The sequence below is a fragment of the Cricetulus griseus genome (assembly GCF_003668045.3).
Source record: "Cricetulus griseus strain 17A/GY chromosome 1 unlocalized genomic scaffold, alternate assembly CriGri-PICRH-1.0 chr1_1, whole genome shotgun sequence".
Classification (NCBI taxonomy): domain Eukaryota; kingdom Metazoa; phylum Chordata; class Mammalia; order Rodentia; family Cricetidae; genus Cricetulus; species Cricetulus griseus.
In genome coordinates, this window is record NW_023276807.1 from 93,683,912 (window position 1) to 93,699,180 (window position 15,269).

Sequence of the window (15,269 nt, forward strand, 5' to 3'; positions counted from 1 at the left end):
CAGAGGCACACAATCCCCATGAGATTGAACAAGGCCATGCTATGCCTTGTGTTTGAGCTCTTGTGATGTAAATAAGAATCCTCTTTTTTTTTTTTTTCCCAATCTGTTTTGACCTCATCTTTTATGTTGTTATTTTTTTCTTAGTGATTGGACTGTTTAAAATGGCCCTCAAAATGTACTGCAAAACTGTTGTCATGTGATCTTCAGTCCCGGCAAGTGCAGCAGTAAGCTCTGTGGAGAAAATAACTGTGTTAGTCAGCATCACTCAGGTTGTTGCAGTGTTGATGAAGATAATGAGCACTAACTCTCATAGCCGCCTGTGTGTGGTGTGGGTGAAATGAAGAAAGCGCCATTCTGACAAGCAGATTGTAGGCAAAGGTGCAGGTCACCAGGAGATGGGATTCCAGGAAAAGGCATCTCTAACTTGGGCCAGCTTGTGCTGTCCTGGGCTCTGGGCTGAACTCACACGGTGATCATGCCCTCACTCACTCCTCATGGACTGGCATTATCATCTTTATCTTAGCTGATGGGGGCTGGAAGGTTGGGGGCTCAAAGTGCAAGGCTCTTTTTTCAAATGGCTAACAAAGGGTACAGGCAGAATGTGGACAAGTGTTTGTCATTGAAGTCGGAAGGATCCATGAATGTATGCTTCTTGTGTCTTACTGAAATAAAAAATAAATTAATCAAAAATAAAAAGGTGAAAGTGCTGTAGGGTCTTCTGCTGAGTGTCTTGTGAGGTGTGGACCAGGCATTGTGCTGCACTGTGTGGATCCAGTGGTGTGTCTGTCACATCCAGACATGGAAGAAAGCAAAGGGTGCTGAGCTGTGGTCTCTAGGATGTAGTCACTGTCCCCCTGGACTTGTCCATCTAGTTCAGAGCTGTAATGTTTTGTTGGCTGATTTCTATTCTCTCCATGGGCAGTTTCCCACATGGATTCAAGTGAATTCCGGAGGAGAGGGAAGGAGATGGTGGATTATATAGCTGACTATCTGGAAGGCATTGAGGGACGTGCTGTGTATCCGGATGTGGAGCCCGGCTACCTTCGACCCCTGATCCCCACTGCTGCCCCCCAGGAACCGGATGCATATGAAGACATAATCAAAGACATTGAGAAGATAATCATGCCAGGGGTGAGTATGCATATGAGATCAGATGACAGAAAGGTTTATGCTAATATAACACCTATTGGAAGCTACGGTTCTGGAGTCATGGGGTCACCAAAACAGATAGGTTAAAGAGAAACTCCTACCATTTTTTCTGTTTTAGCTGAGACCACTGAGATTTAGAGAAGGTGGGTGGTCCATGAAGCTCTCATGGTGATAGTAAATGATAGATCCAAATTACCAGGGCTCCAAAGGTAGAGTAAGGGTTTTTTCCCAAGGTCTCCAAGACTCAGCACTTGTTTCACCATACTCGGTTCCTAGCTATCCTATGATGGCAAGAAAAAATAAGCTCCTGGTGGTTGATTACAAACAGTTTAATTAGTTATCCTAGGTAAAGGCATTCGTAGCAATCTTATATCTGTCAAAAGGTAACTTTTATGTAAAGGGAATGTTGTCTTCATTTTGTTTGGGCATGGGCCACGTACACTGCTTCTGCTCAAAGGCACAGAATAACTGAGCTCTCCCTGATAGTCAGAGAGAGGGATCACAGGCTTGCAGAGACCCTCAGCAGTGTGTCTCCAAAGTACTACTTTACCCATCAAACAATTTACCTAAAAGCCTACCTCTTAACCTGATTTTGAACAGTTGGGGCTGGCCCTGGTCACCATGTGTGAAGTCTGAGCCAACTCTTAGGTGGCTGTGGCTGCAAGACAGACGAGAAACAAGCATGTGACATGCAGGGCAGGGGGGAGCTGAGATAGTGGGTACACACTCTTGTTTCCAGATAGAATGTAGAGGCTCTGGGGCAGCTGCTAGTCAGACAAAGTCACAGGCTTCGGAGTCAGCGCCTCAGTTCCAGAACACCTCTCACAGCCCTTGTCAAGTTTCATCTCCAGGAGATTTCCCCTGGTATTTGTTCTTTGAGCAAAACTGAAAATTCTGGCTCTGGCCTGCAAGTTGAACAAATAAGCTAAGCCAGTCAGCACAAAGCCGGTGCAGGGAGGCACAGTCAAATGTCAGGCCACGGAGGAATACAGGAGTGTGGTGCTGGAAAAATGTGCAGTCTTCCCACAGGAGTCTACACTCTATATGAGTATTTACTGGGTAGAGCAAAGCTGGGAAATGCACAGGCTCTGGGGTTAGCTCCCTGGGTGACAGTTCCAGCCAGCCTGGTGCGAGCCCTGAGCTTGACCCCAAGCTTCATGAAAATTCTGTGTTGTGCACAGACAGTGTGGGACCATCTAGTCCACATGCTCTGTGGCTATTCACAGGGAGCAAGGCCGAGGAGTATCCTTTCCAGTCAAGAATCATCCTGACCTTTCCAAGACCTGGGTAGTGAGAAGAGAGAGAGCTGCAGTGTGGAGCCTCCAGGAACCTGAAAGAAACTGAGGCCCTGGGCTCCAGCTGTGCCCTCTGGCCCTGTGCATTTGTGCAGTCTTTGGCCTCTTTCTCTATTGGCCTTTGCAAGTTACATTTTATAAAGGCATTTCCGCAAAGACAAGCATATTACCACTACAGATGTTTTGGTTTTTATCTGAACATTCTTTTTCCCCCCGCTTTTTTTTTCTTTCTAAAGCCTCATGGGCCCCACTCCTGCTCTGCTGAGCACATCACTCAGCCTGTGAAGCTCTCCAGAGCCTCTGAGACTCACTGTCAGCCTCCCTCCCCCCTCCCCCTTTCCTGTTCTTGCTAACCCTGATTTTCTTTCACTCTCACTTTTTTTTTTCTCCTCTGGCTCTGTCCCACTCCCAGGCCTGGAGGCAGACATGCAATGAGTCTTGCTGGAATCTTCCAGTTTTTAATGAGCTATCCTAGTTGGTTATCTTCATAATCATAATCTGGGGTTCCTTGTGCCACGTATTGGCCAGTAAATGTCTAATATGTGGTTTTACTGAGAAAAGACATGTTTACATCTTTGCAAAGACTATGGAAAATGACAACGTGTTAGTCAGCTTTCTGACCCTGTAGCAGATAGCTGAAATGACAAACACCCAGGGACAAGGTTCATTTTGGGTTATAGTTTTGGAGGTTCAACCAGGACTCATTGGTCCTATTGCTTTTAGCCTGTGGTGAGCCAGTGAATCATGGTAGAAACATATGGCAGAGAAAATCTTTTCACCTCACAGCAGGAAAGCAGCAAAGAGAAAGAGGAGGGGACCACCATCTTACAGTCTCCTTTGAGGGCACATCACCAGAGACCTAAAGGCCTCTCACTACCTCCAGATAGTGCCACCTTGGGGATCAGGCCTCTAACACACTGAGCTTTGGGGATTCTTACGAGCTGCACCATAATGCGGTGTTGTAATAAAGCATATAGACTAGGTGACTTCAACATTTCTTAGGTTTCTGGAGGTTGGGTTCAGCTGAGGGCTTCGTAGGTTACAGTGAGCAGCTCTGTACCCTCCAGTGGTAGAGAGGGACCTCTCTGGTCCCCTCCTCCTCCTCTTCTGCATCCTCCTCCCCCACCACCACACTTAGCTTCTTCCTTCTAATAGCTCCTCCTGTTCCTGACATCCAATGCCCCTCACATCCTGCAGACCCTTACTTTCATCTTTCCTTCAATGTTTACATGGAGTGATTTGAGCTCCCGGCTTCTATAACGACAGGATCTAGGCCCCTCTTGCTCTCCGGGATCATCTTTCCTCATACACTGGTGAAGAATGAATACTTGTTTTATGTCTCTGCCCTCAGTTCACTTTGTGAAATCTCTTCCCCAGGACAGGCATATCCTTTAAAAAAAAAAAAAAAAAACTATCATTTTAAGGAATATTGGCCTAAGACTGTTCATAATGGCCTCATCACCGAAGTCTGGTGATGACAGAGGGTAGGTTGCATGCAACTGTTTCTTACACTGGAGGGTGCATCCTGATTTCAGAGATCCTAAAACTCAACAGAGTTTTGTCTTATAATCAATGAAAGAGAAGAAATTATTGGGCTAGAATCTGGAGGAGAAAGTCCGAGATGGTCTCACTGGCTAACAATGCAGAAGGAAACCCAGCTCCTGGATTTGGGGAATCAGTAGACCCTTTTCTGGAATCTTTAGATCAGAACCATATAAGCCTTTTGAACTCTGGAGAAAGAAATATTTCCTTAGCCTGCTACAAATCACCACACAGAACATCAGCTTTCAATGTCTCAAAAGCAGAAATTTTTGGTTAAAGTTTGGGGTGTGTGTGTCAAGGAGGATGTTCAGATCTTCCAAATAGATACAGTGTCACTACCCTCCATAGAGCCTGGAATTGTTAGTCTATGGCCAGTATGATCTCTTCTTAGAAGAGTCTAAGTCCCATCATGAAGGCCCCACTCCATGACCTGAGTACCTCACCAAGGCCCTGCCTCCTCATACTGCCATTTGGGACTGGGTATAGGGTTTCAACACATACATTGCAAGGGAAAGAAGATTCTGCCCATGGAACCAACATTGGTCTTCACCACTGCCCTGGTTTCCATCGTTCCTGGGATTCCCTGAGAATACCACCTAGGTGCATCTCCTCCCTGGTCAACTTGAGCTTTTCCTCTAAACTTAATCCAGGGTTGGCATGGAGCAGGTGTTTGCTCCCTCTGGGCTGGAGGAGGCAGGGAGACAGTGGCTATTGTGGGAGACAGTGCATCCTAAGGGTACTGATTTGTTGGAGGGAGCAGAAGGTGCAAGCCTGTGGGAAGGGACCATATTAAAGAAATCCTTTAAAAAATGGGCATTACTACATGGGGGAGGGCCTAGGCGAGGCCCAGGATGATGTGGTGGACTTTGGAGAGCCCCCATGGAGGGCTCTACCCTCCCTGGGGAGCAGAGAGGGATGGGGTGGAGGGCTGGGGGGGATTGGGGGGAAAAGAAAGGGAGAAGGGATTGACATGTGAAGCAAGCTTGTTCCTAATTTGAACTAATTTTTAAAAATACCCAAAAAATGGGCATTAAAAACAAAATAAACAAAAGCAACTGAATTTTCTACAGCAATTTGGGAAAAGCCAAGCTTTTTACTGCAGGATCTCAGATGTGTGGTGTAGCAATTTCTCTGTCCAGGGCACCCACCAGAAACCTGAACCAGTATTGTTATTGTTCCTACCTAGAGATTTCATGTGTTGTGACAAATTATAATAATTTCCCATATTATCTTATGAAGACAGCATTTCCTTCTTGGCCACCAAAAATATTCAAGCACAAAACAGGGAGTCGGTTCACCACAGTGACAATGAGGTGACTGCGGTGATGAGATGATTAAATTTGAGAAACTTTGTCCAAGTTGACATCTGGAGGAACTCATGGCCTTGTTCAGGTGCAGCCTGACTCCTTTGCCCCACAGTAACTGTTCCACCTCCCCACAGGTAACACACTGGCACAGTCCCTATTTCTTCGCCTACTTTCCCACGGCTAGCTCGTACCCAGCCATGCTCGCAGATATGCTATGTGGGGCTATCGGCTGCATTGGCTTCACCTGGGTGAGTATCTCCAAGACCCTGTGGTAGGGTCTGTTCTCATGGGAAGGTGATCCCTTTATACACAGGACAGAAACAGGTGGCTCTGACACCTGTGAGCAGCAGGGACAGTGCAGAGAGTAGAGTCTGGGGGGTGGTGTAGAGTCTGGGGGGTGGAGCATTTCTAAGGGATGAGAAATTCTGAATGGAAAGTGGGAGAGGGAGGAAGGACAAGGAGGAGAAAGAGAGAGGGATAGTGGGAGGAAGGAGAAGAAAGAGGAGGAAAAGGGAGGGGAGGGAGGGTCCGAGGAGAGGGGAGGGGAGGGAAGGAAGGGAGAAAAGAAGAGAAGAGAAGAGAAGAGAAGAGAAGAGAAGAGAAGAGAAGAGAAGAGAAGAGAAGAGAAGAGAAGAGAAGAGGATTCTGCACAGGGCTGTTTTGTTTGTTTTGTTTTATAAGCACTTGATTTGAATCAAAATCCCAGTCTAAGGCAATGAAGCTTCTGAAGCCCAAAGCTGGATCCTACATTCCCCTAAGACCAGAAGATTGCTATGCGCTCTGAAGTTTGAGAATGCTACCACCCCTGTCTCATTCCATCTGCCCCCCACCAAGCTACTGCCCAGCCTATCAGATGGGCAAGTATGCAGAGCAAAAGTGTCTGGAAATAGGCTTAGGGCTGCCTTCAGGCCATTCAGCCCTCCCTGTGTGAGGTCTCTTCCCACATGGAGTAAAGACTTAGAAAGTCCCCTACTCTGAAAGAATCCAGCCTAGGTCTTCCTCCTCTCTGTGTCCCAGTTATGTGCTTCAGGAGAGATTTGAAGCAGGTGCCATCGACTCTCAGGTTCCGGGGGTGCCCACACTATGAAGAGTTCCCCAAAGCCTAGAACAGTTTTTTACTCTAGATGCAGAGTAGTTCTCTTTTCTGTGCCTTGGAGCCCATTTGTATTGACAAGTGTTGAGTGAGGACCTGGGATATAGAAAGTGGGGATAATGTAGGAATTCTCAGCAGCCGGCAGAGCTCAGCTGCTCCATCACATGACACCTGCTTTGTTTCAAGCTGGGATCCTCAGGAGCTGAGCAAGTGGAAATCACAGATAATGGAAGAGCTAAGGAGGCCTCCCTGCCATTGTTCTTCTGTCAGGCAACTGGGAACTCCCTCTCCTGAGGACACCCTGGCCTAGGCTGAGTGTACCCTTTTCATTAATTAGACGTTGTAGTGGCAGCTTTCACTGGTATAGTTCTGCTGTTATGGCACATCTGTCTGGAGACCCAGCATCAACCTCTGCTTTATCTGCTCTTCTAGAATGGTCTTAGGTTTTGAATGAGGAAATGTCTGCCTTCCTTCCTCAGAGGCTGTGTTACTTGATAGTTGTGGTTCACAACAGCAAATGCTGGTTCCCATGCCTGGAGTTAGAATTAGTCTGACTCAAGTAGAACCCACCAGGCTGGGGATGACCATCTGACCAGCAGGAAGAAAGTCTTCTTGTCATCAGTGTGTCTTAATGCTAAAATGCACAGGTAGCTACATGAGTACACCGGTCACCAGACCCAAATGAAAGTGGAGACTCAATTTACCATTGCTTAGACCTAAGAGTACCCAGGCACTTTCTGTGTGCAATGAGAGAAGAGAGGCCAGGCGCCAAGTCACTGGGGAATTAAAAGACTATGTAAGATGAGTAGCTTGTGTGGTGTTGCCTAGAAGATCAAAATAGCTAATGTCTATTTTCTTGACTCCATCCTGCACTCTAAAATTCACTCATGGTCATAGAGGAGGGTTTTCCAGTAGACTTTTCTGCATTGTTCTGTTCTATGATCAAGCACACAGTGCACAAGCAGTCAGGGCAGGCATGGTGGAGTAACGTTCACAAGGGTGCCATTCTCCTTGTACCAATCTGGATGAAAGAAGCTGTGTCTGAGGCTGAGTTCAGGCATTTGAAACCCATCTGAGATTGGGAGATTTTAATCTGGGATTCAGTTAGAGTTGACCCCAAATTACTCAGTGTCTGGGCCCTTGCTTCAGCATTAGTTCCTAAAAAATCATGGCTGTGTGTGTGGTGGGGATGGGGAGGTTAGTGTATCCAGAAGTGGAGGAAGAGCAGAGAAATGTCCTCCTTGTAAAGTTCTATCAATGCTGCCAGGCCCAGGCCCCTGCTTCCAGGCCTCTTGGCAGAGCTAACCCTGAGGCTCCTCCAGATCTCTGGGAAATGAGAACACAGCATTTGCTGGGGGAGAACAAAAATACCATAGACCGAATCCTTTATAAACATTAGAAGTCTACTTGAGGGTGTGAAGAACATGCTACTGGCATCTGGCAGCAACGCCTGCTGTGTGATCACAGCAGGCATGCATGAAAACAGACAAGAATTGGGGTGAACTTCCTCATTTCTATCTAGTTCGCTCCTGAGATGACTCATTTTGCAACAGTTCAGGACCAAGGAGCCACACAGGCTGGTTAACCGTAACAACCCCCACCTCTCAGTACTCTCATAGTGGGTTCAGGTTTCAACATCCGAATGTGGGAAGACACGCTCAAAACACAGCGGCCAAGGGATTAATTCCTCACTAAGAGTGGATTTGGGGGACAAAAATGTGAACTTTTTGCTAAATTGATCAAATAAGAGTCACCAAAGAGGCAATGCTTTCCCCTGTCACCCCTTTTGTGCAGAGGCCAGCTGCCCCCATGGTTTAGCACCTCACTCTCCCCCACCCCCACTGCAGGCTGCAAGCCCAGCCTGCACAGAGCTGGAGACAGTGATGATGGATTGGCTGGGGAAGATGCTGGAGTTGCCAGAGGCCTTTTTGGCTGGAAGAACTGGTGAAGGGGGAGGAGTGATCCAGGTAAGGTGGGGAGAGTGGGGAAGGCAGTCTTCTGGGAGTGTGGGTTCCACAAAGGGCCACAGCTGCAAGCAGAAAGCAGTGCCCATGCTGCTTTGTGTCTTCCAGAGGACAGGGAAGCTGGGAAGCCCTGCTCTTGGAGTTGATGGGATCTGGATCCTGGTGCTGCTTCCCACGAGCTGTGGGCAAGCACTTATCTCCACAGGCCCTTTTGGTAGATAGAGCAGTGGCTACCACATAGGCAGTGAATAAGAAAGCAAATATTTTTATTGGGGTATCCATTGCTGGCCGCCATGCCCAAGCACTCTGCAGACACAACTACTCCTCACAGCACTGTGAATTAGGTGCTCTATTTTTACAACTGAGAACTTACCTTTCAGTTTCTAGCTGGGAAGTTATAGACCTTGTGTCTGTGTATACCAGAACCTAAGGTCTTGCTGTCACCATAGGATCCTGTCTTTACCACAAGTGACAGCTGTGGCCATGCTTCAACGTCTGTATGTGCTACTTGGCGGTATGTGCTACTTGTCTGCGAGCCAACGGCTTACCTAAGGCCTCTGCTATGTCTATGCATACATTTAATTCATTCTCCGTATTCACTTGAACAACTGTAGGGCTTACATGAGGGCACACAACAGATGCAAATGACAGCCGTGGTGAATTTTCCATTCCAGCAGGATCTTCAGAGTGAATGATTGGAATTTATGACCCCCTCCTTTTTTTTTTTTTTTTTTTTTTTTTTTTTTTTGAGACAGGGTCTGACTGTGTAGCGCTGGCCTGGATCTCACTATGTAGAGCAGGCTGGTCTTGAGCTCAGAGATCCACCTGCTCTGCCTCCAAGGGCTGATATTAAAAGAATGTATCACCATATCCCAGCAAATGTGAGCCTTTAAGAAACATTTGGTAACACAAACAATGAACTGCATTAACTCATCACCCCCTCCTTGTGTATTTTTCTCATGTCAAGTTTACGGTTGTAATACTGACAAAGTATTGTTAACTTAAAAAGAAGGATTTAAATATATCTCCTGTTTTCTCTGAAGCTCCAAGTGGAAGGTAAAGCAGTGATGGCTCCACATATTTTATGAGTGAGAACACTGGGGCTGACAGGAGAATTCCTTTGTGGAAGGTCACATGTCTAGTGTGGCCAAACTAAACTAGGAAGCAAGGCCCTCAATTTCTAGTCCCGAGACTATTCAGTAAGTTTTAACCTCCAATGTCTAACCTTTTCCTTGAGGGTGCTACGCATAGTTTAGTGGCTTCAAACACATCTATTTTCCTATGGTTCTGTAAGTCTGACTTAGGTTTTAATGAACTAAAAATCAAGATTGTCATCTTAGAAGCCCAAGGGGAAAATCCATTTCCCCACCTCCTCAAGTTTTCTAAAGCCCTCTGGAATTCCTTGGCCTGAGACTCCCATCTCCATCTCCAGAAGCAGCTGTGTTCCATCTCACTGACCTTTCTTTAACTGTCATGTTCTGACTGCAGATGTGAAATCGGGTCTCCACTTTTAAGGACCCGTGTGATAGGATTGGGTCCACTCTGATAATCCAAGATAATCTTTCCAAGTCAGGGTTCTTACTGTAATCACATCAGCAGAGTCCCTTTTCCCCTGAAAGGTAAACAATCTCCCTGTCTGGGAAAAAGGCCTGGCATCTTGGTGGTGGGAGATGCAATCTGTGTTGCAGGCTGTCTGCAGAAGAGTCCTGGAAGGACTTGCGGTTCCTAGCCAGCAAACAGAGAGTCAAACTCAGCAGGACTCCGGTGGGCCTGGAAATGTAAATTCTTGTTCATTCTGATGCAGAGATCTGTGGGCAGGCAGCAGTGCTATGGCTCAAACCATGCTTTACATTTTTTGATTAGGTCACTATATCACCTCTAAGTCACTAGAAGTAGGGAACTGATCAAAATGAACTAGATTTGGGTGGGCTGGAACTGCCTGTAAATACCAAAAGTTGAGAGGTGCAGGCAGGAGAATCCGGAGTTCACAGTCTTCCTCAGTGAATTCACACCAGCGTGGTCCACATGAGACCCTATCTAAATATATATATTCTAGTAAATGTACATATCTGCTGTACTGTAACAGAAGCATAAACGGAGACTGTGAACCAGACTTCTACAAATGCCAACAGGAATGTCCTAGGGGAGTCCCAATATAATTTCACAGGACCATTTTCTTCTTTTCAGAGATTATGTGATAAAGTCAAACCTCCTTGACTAAAAGGCATTGTATTGTTGTTCCAGCTTGAGAGGGGGCTGCCACACAACTCCCCAAAAATGCAGTCAGAGACATTTCTGCTAAGTGAAGCCCTGGTGGCTTAACCAGGCTCTGATGCTGGAATCCCGGTTTTCCTGGGACACCCTTGCTGTCCTTGACAAGGACAATGAAGCCAGAGTGTCTGGAAAAGAGACAGCCTGTCGGGGCTTCAGAGGCCAGCCGAGCTGTCTGCAGAGGCCTGGCCTGGAATTCTGGTCGATTTATTTCTGGGCAAGTGTCTCACTCTTCACAGTAGGCCTGACCCCAGAGCAAGCTCTCACTGTAATTCCACACTCTTTGAGATCTTAGCATTTAAGCCCTCCTCATGACCCAGCCTTCTGTCTACCTTGGGGCATTTTCTCTGCCCTGTTAGTGAGTAGGCCACTTGCACACTTCAGGAGTTAAAATTTCCATAGACTTAGTACCTTTTCCATAATTTCTCTCTCTCTTTCTTTAAATAGTTCCTACCTTTTTTTTTTTTTTTTGGTCATTTTCTCCTCTATATTTTCAATAATTGCTCATGGTTTTCTGTGTATCACTGTAATTTTCCGCATTGCCAATTTACTATCTTCAATGTCAGTTTTGATTACACTTTTTCACTTTTAAAAATTATTGTGCCCTCTGTATTTATGGATAATGGGCACTCACTGTAGAAATGGGAAAATATAGCAACTATTTTAGAGTATAATTCTCTCTAGGTCTTATCCAGTGTCTTTATATTTGTGGGTAACATAAATTGAGATGATATAATACATACACATTTTCTGCATAATGTTTTATTTTGCTATATTTTCACTGTTTATTTTGTTTATTATTATTAATTACTATTGTTATTATTACTACCACTATTATTGTGTGTGTACATGTTGGGTGTGTGTGGATACTCATGCCATGACTCTTATGGGGAGGTTAGAGGACAACTTTGTGAAGTTAGTTTTTCCTTCCATTGTCACATGGGTCACCAAACTTGCAGGGTAACATGTCTTCATGCCTAGCCATCTCATTGGCCCTCAGACATTTAAAACTATGTCTTTCCTTTGGGGGGATATTTTTTTAAAAAATTATTTATTTATTATGTGTGCAATGTTCTGTCTGTATGTAGCCCTGACCATCCTGGAACTCTCTCTGTAGACCAGACTGGCCTCAAACTTGTGCCTGTCTCTGCTTCCCTAGTGCTGAGATTAAAGGCATGTACCACCACCATCTGGCTAAAGCTCTTTCTTATTCACATTTTCAGAAAATAAAGCAATGGGCTTCATTATGGCACTTCCATACCCACCCTCTCCCCAGTACCTATCCCTTTTTGTTCCTCTCACACTGGTCCCCTTCTTGTCCAAATATTCTTTGAGATATTATTATTGTACAATTTTTTATGATGTGCCACAATTTATGTAAATAACACCTAAGATATTCATGTCATATCACACTTTTCAGTCCTGTTAGGTTTCAGAGGACAACCATCAGCTTTCTCCGTGTGACACATCTGTGCTCTATCAAGACCAGAACAGAACCACGAAAGAGAACATTTCTGGGTCACTTGTCATACAGTGAAACAATTTCGTTTTTGAGTCTTTAGTATCCAAACATGAACTTCTAGTTTGGTACTTCTCAAAGAATTTTACAAGTAGCTAAGTTTACTGAATGACAACGACAAGCCTGTGTTTTAGCCTATGTATTTTGCGTTGTATAGTCAATTATCATCTTCAAAATACTTTGAGGATTTGTTGCATAATCAACCATAGTTTTCAGAGCTCGTACAAGTCCAGTGGCAGAAACTAATTAAAGGCAGCGTGTAAAAGATGGTGGGTGCTGTGTGTTAACACCAGCTTGCCCAGGCTCTTTCCTTTGTGTGGAAGTTTGAATGCTACCGTGGGTTAAACCGTCTTTAAAGACAATCTCATTTTTGAAAGTCCCAGCCTTAGGATAGGATAATTGTGGCATCTCTCAGACCAGGCTTCAACAAAGCCCTTGTGAGCTCAACCCACTTAGTTTGGGTTGGTGGGAAGCAGACTTCCGTGTGTTTGCTGCAGGGAGCTGGCCCTTTTCAGCTCACGGGGCTGATTGTCTGTAATTTGTGAGGCCTTAAAGAGCCCTGAGCACAGTGACAGCCCGTGAGGCAGCCTGCCTTATCGATCCCCTCAGAGCTGTAATCACAGCTTAGCGTTGGCGCAGCAGTGGGTGTCTGAGCCGAAACTGCACACCATCATTGTGAGGCCGGACAAATGAGACCTGCAAAATGGGTCTCTTAATTGGGTTTGAAAGCTCTTGTGGAAGAAAAGCTGCCAATTTTTTACCCTGTGTGAGGTGACATTTGTAAAACCTAGAAGATGAAAAGGACCTTTCGGCTCAGGGCATCAGCCTCCTTGAGCATCAACTCTCCCAAAAGGTCCCTCCCACCTCAGAGCAGGCTCGCCATGGCAACCTTTGTTTGCCTGAAGCAAAGGCATGAGCGAGCCACACAAAGACGTGGGGGAAAGTGGTTCCAGGTAAAGGAAGCAGCAAGTGTGTGGGCTTAGCTGGATGCAGCTCAGGTCTGTTCAGTTCCCCACTTCTCGGCCACGAAGCACAATGGACAGCTTGGGCTCTGTCAGTGCTCTCTTAAACAAAGAACAAATGCTCTCTCTTTCTTCCCTCAGCAAATCTCCACTTCCAGAAAAGAGACAGAGAGCCACTCACCTTGATGTTCAAGTGTGCCTAAACAGGATCTGTAATGGCATGTTGAGGTTCAGTGCTCTAATGGTGATTATTTTTTACACTGGACTTTGTTGTTATTTCTTTAATTTTTATTTTTGTTGTTGTTGTCAGACAGTGGTCACCGAGCTCCTAGTGAGCTTGTAATGCCATGGTATGATGTGGTTATGCAGAATCACTAATTACAAAGGGGTCCAAGGCTCTGAAGAGAAGGTGGGATTTTTTTTTCTAGCAAATTTTTGTTTTGTTTTTGTTTTTTAGGGAAAGGGTCTCATTATGTAGCTCTGACCATCACAGAATTCACTATGCAGACCAGTCTGGGCTCAAACACATAGAGATCCAACTGACTCTGCTTCCTTAGTGCTGGGATTAAAGGAGTGCACCCCTGCCTTTCTACCCACTTTTTAATAGATCCTGAAAAACAAAAAGTGGCCAGAGGGACTAAAATAAGCAAGCCAGGAGGAAAAAAAGTAATGGGATGCACAGGAGAAGTGGGAGGGGCCGTGTCTGCCTTCAGAGGCTTGAATTTCCTGAAATAGCTGCCAGTCTGGTCAGCCAGGCTTCTTTGACATGGTCCGAGACTGTGAAAAACAACCGCTTGTGAAAGTCCAGCCTAAAGGAGATGCGTGAGTCACTCAGATGCCGAGTGAAGACCGTGGTCCATCTGTTTATTTGAACTCATGCATTTCAGCTACAGAAGCAGGAATACATGGATCTAGCTTGAAAGCTCACTCCTCAGGGAACAAGAGTGGATTCAAAAGAATAAGTAAAAACAGTGGGTGGGAGATCAAAGTAGGATATCCTGATTGATGAAGGAGATAAAACATTAATAAGAAAAATTTGCATTTCTACACAGTTCACTGAACTGTACATTTATCTGAAAAATTCCATGCTCTTATAAACTTCCAGAATCAGCAAAAATCTGATGGCTTTCTCCTGGGACTTGTCTGCCAGGGTAGCTGAGCACAAATGCTAGGATGTACCAAGAAAGACCAAATGGAGCTTCACTTTTAACCATGCTTAACTCACACTGCAAATCCAGGCAATGTTACAGAAACCCACCTTAAAAATAGGAATATTTTACAAGTTTCATGGGATAATATGGTGGGCACTGCATCTATTTCTCTCACTCTCCGGTTCAAAAGATGAATTCCATACAATTCCTTTTTACTTTGCTGAAATAAATGGTTGAGATTTCTTTCACTGGTTCACTAGGCCTGCCACAACAAGGCACAGAGCAAAGAGGGTGGAAGCAGCATACTCATTGCCTCCGAGCCCTGGAGGATAAAGGCCAAGACCAAGGTGTCAGCAGGATTGTTTTTGCCTGAAGTTTAGTTCTGAATTTTTCAAGACTATCTTCTCATTTCTGTTTTCTCATAGTCTCACCTCTGTGTATGCCGTGTCTGTGAGAGCTACTTTCTAATTCTCAGTACAGCAGTGAGATTGGATTAGGGTCTACCCTAAAGATTTAATTATTATTTTAAAGTTCCCTCTGTCCCTCCCTTCCTCCTAACATCTTTTTTTTTTTTTGTTTTGGTTTTGGTTTTTTGAGACAGGGTTTCTCTGTGGCTTTGCAGGCTGTCCTGGAACTAGCTCTTGTAGACCAGGCTGGTCTCGAACTCTCCCTTCTTCTTTTATAGGTATTTTGAGACAATCTTACACTGTAGCCCTTGCTGGATTGGAACCTGCTACATACCTGGGTTAGCCTTGAACTCACAGTTATCCTCAGGCCTCAGCCTCCTTAGTGCTAAGACTACGTGTGTGTACATCATGTAGTGTATACCACAACTGGCTTTAAAGGTCTTATTTCTCTAAATATGGTACATTCCGAGATGCTGGGGCCTAGGGCTTCATCATGTCCAGGGCGAGATGCAAGCGAGCACAATTTAGCCTGTTACACTAAGGAATGGGAGAAACTGTCCAAGTCCACCTCCGTGTGTTAAGGAAAACGCATTCCTATGTTATAAGCAA

The 15,269-nt window shown here is 45.4% G+C and overlaps 1 protein-coding gene across 1 annotated transcript in view; it reads left to right on the plus strand.

Moving 5' to 3' along the window:
- The first annotated feature begins 930 nt into the window (after positions 1–930).
- The window catches only part of Ddc (dopa decarboxylase), a 68,968-nt gene continuing 54,629 nt past the window's right edge, over positions 931–15,269 (plus strand). The window contains exons 1-3 of the mRNA XM_035452886.1: positions 931–1,131; positions 5,428–5,541; positions 8,234–8,353. Coding sequence (XP_035308777.1) covers positions 931–1,131; positions 5,428–5,541; positions 8,234–8,353 — 435 coding nt within the window. The remainder of the gene's footprint in view (positions 1,132–5,427; positions 5,542–8,233; positions 8,354–15,269) is intronic.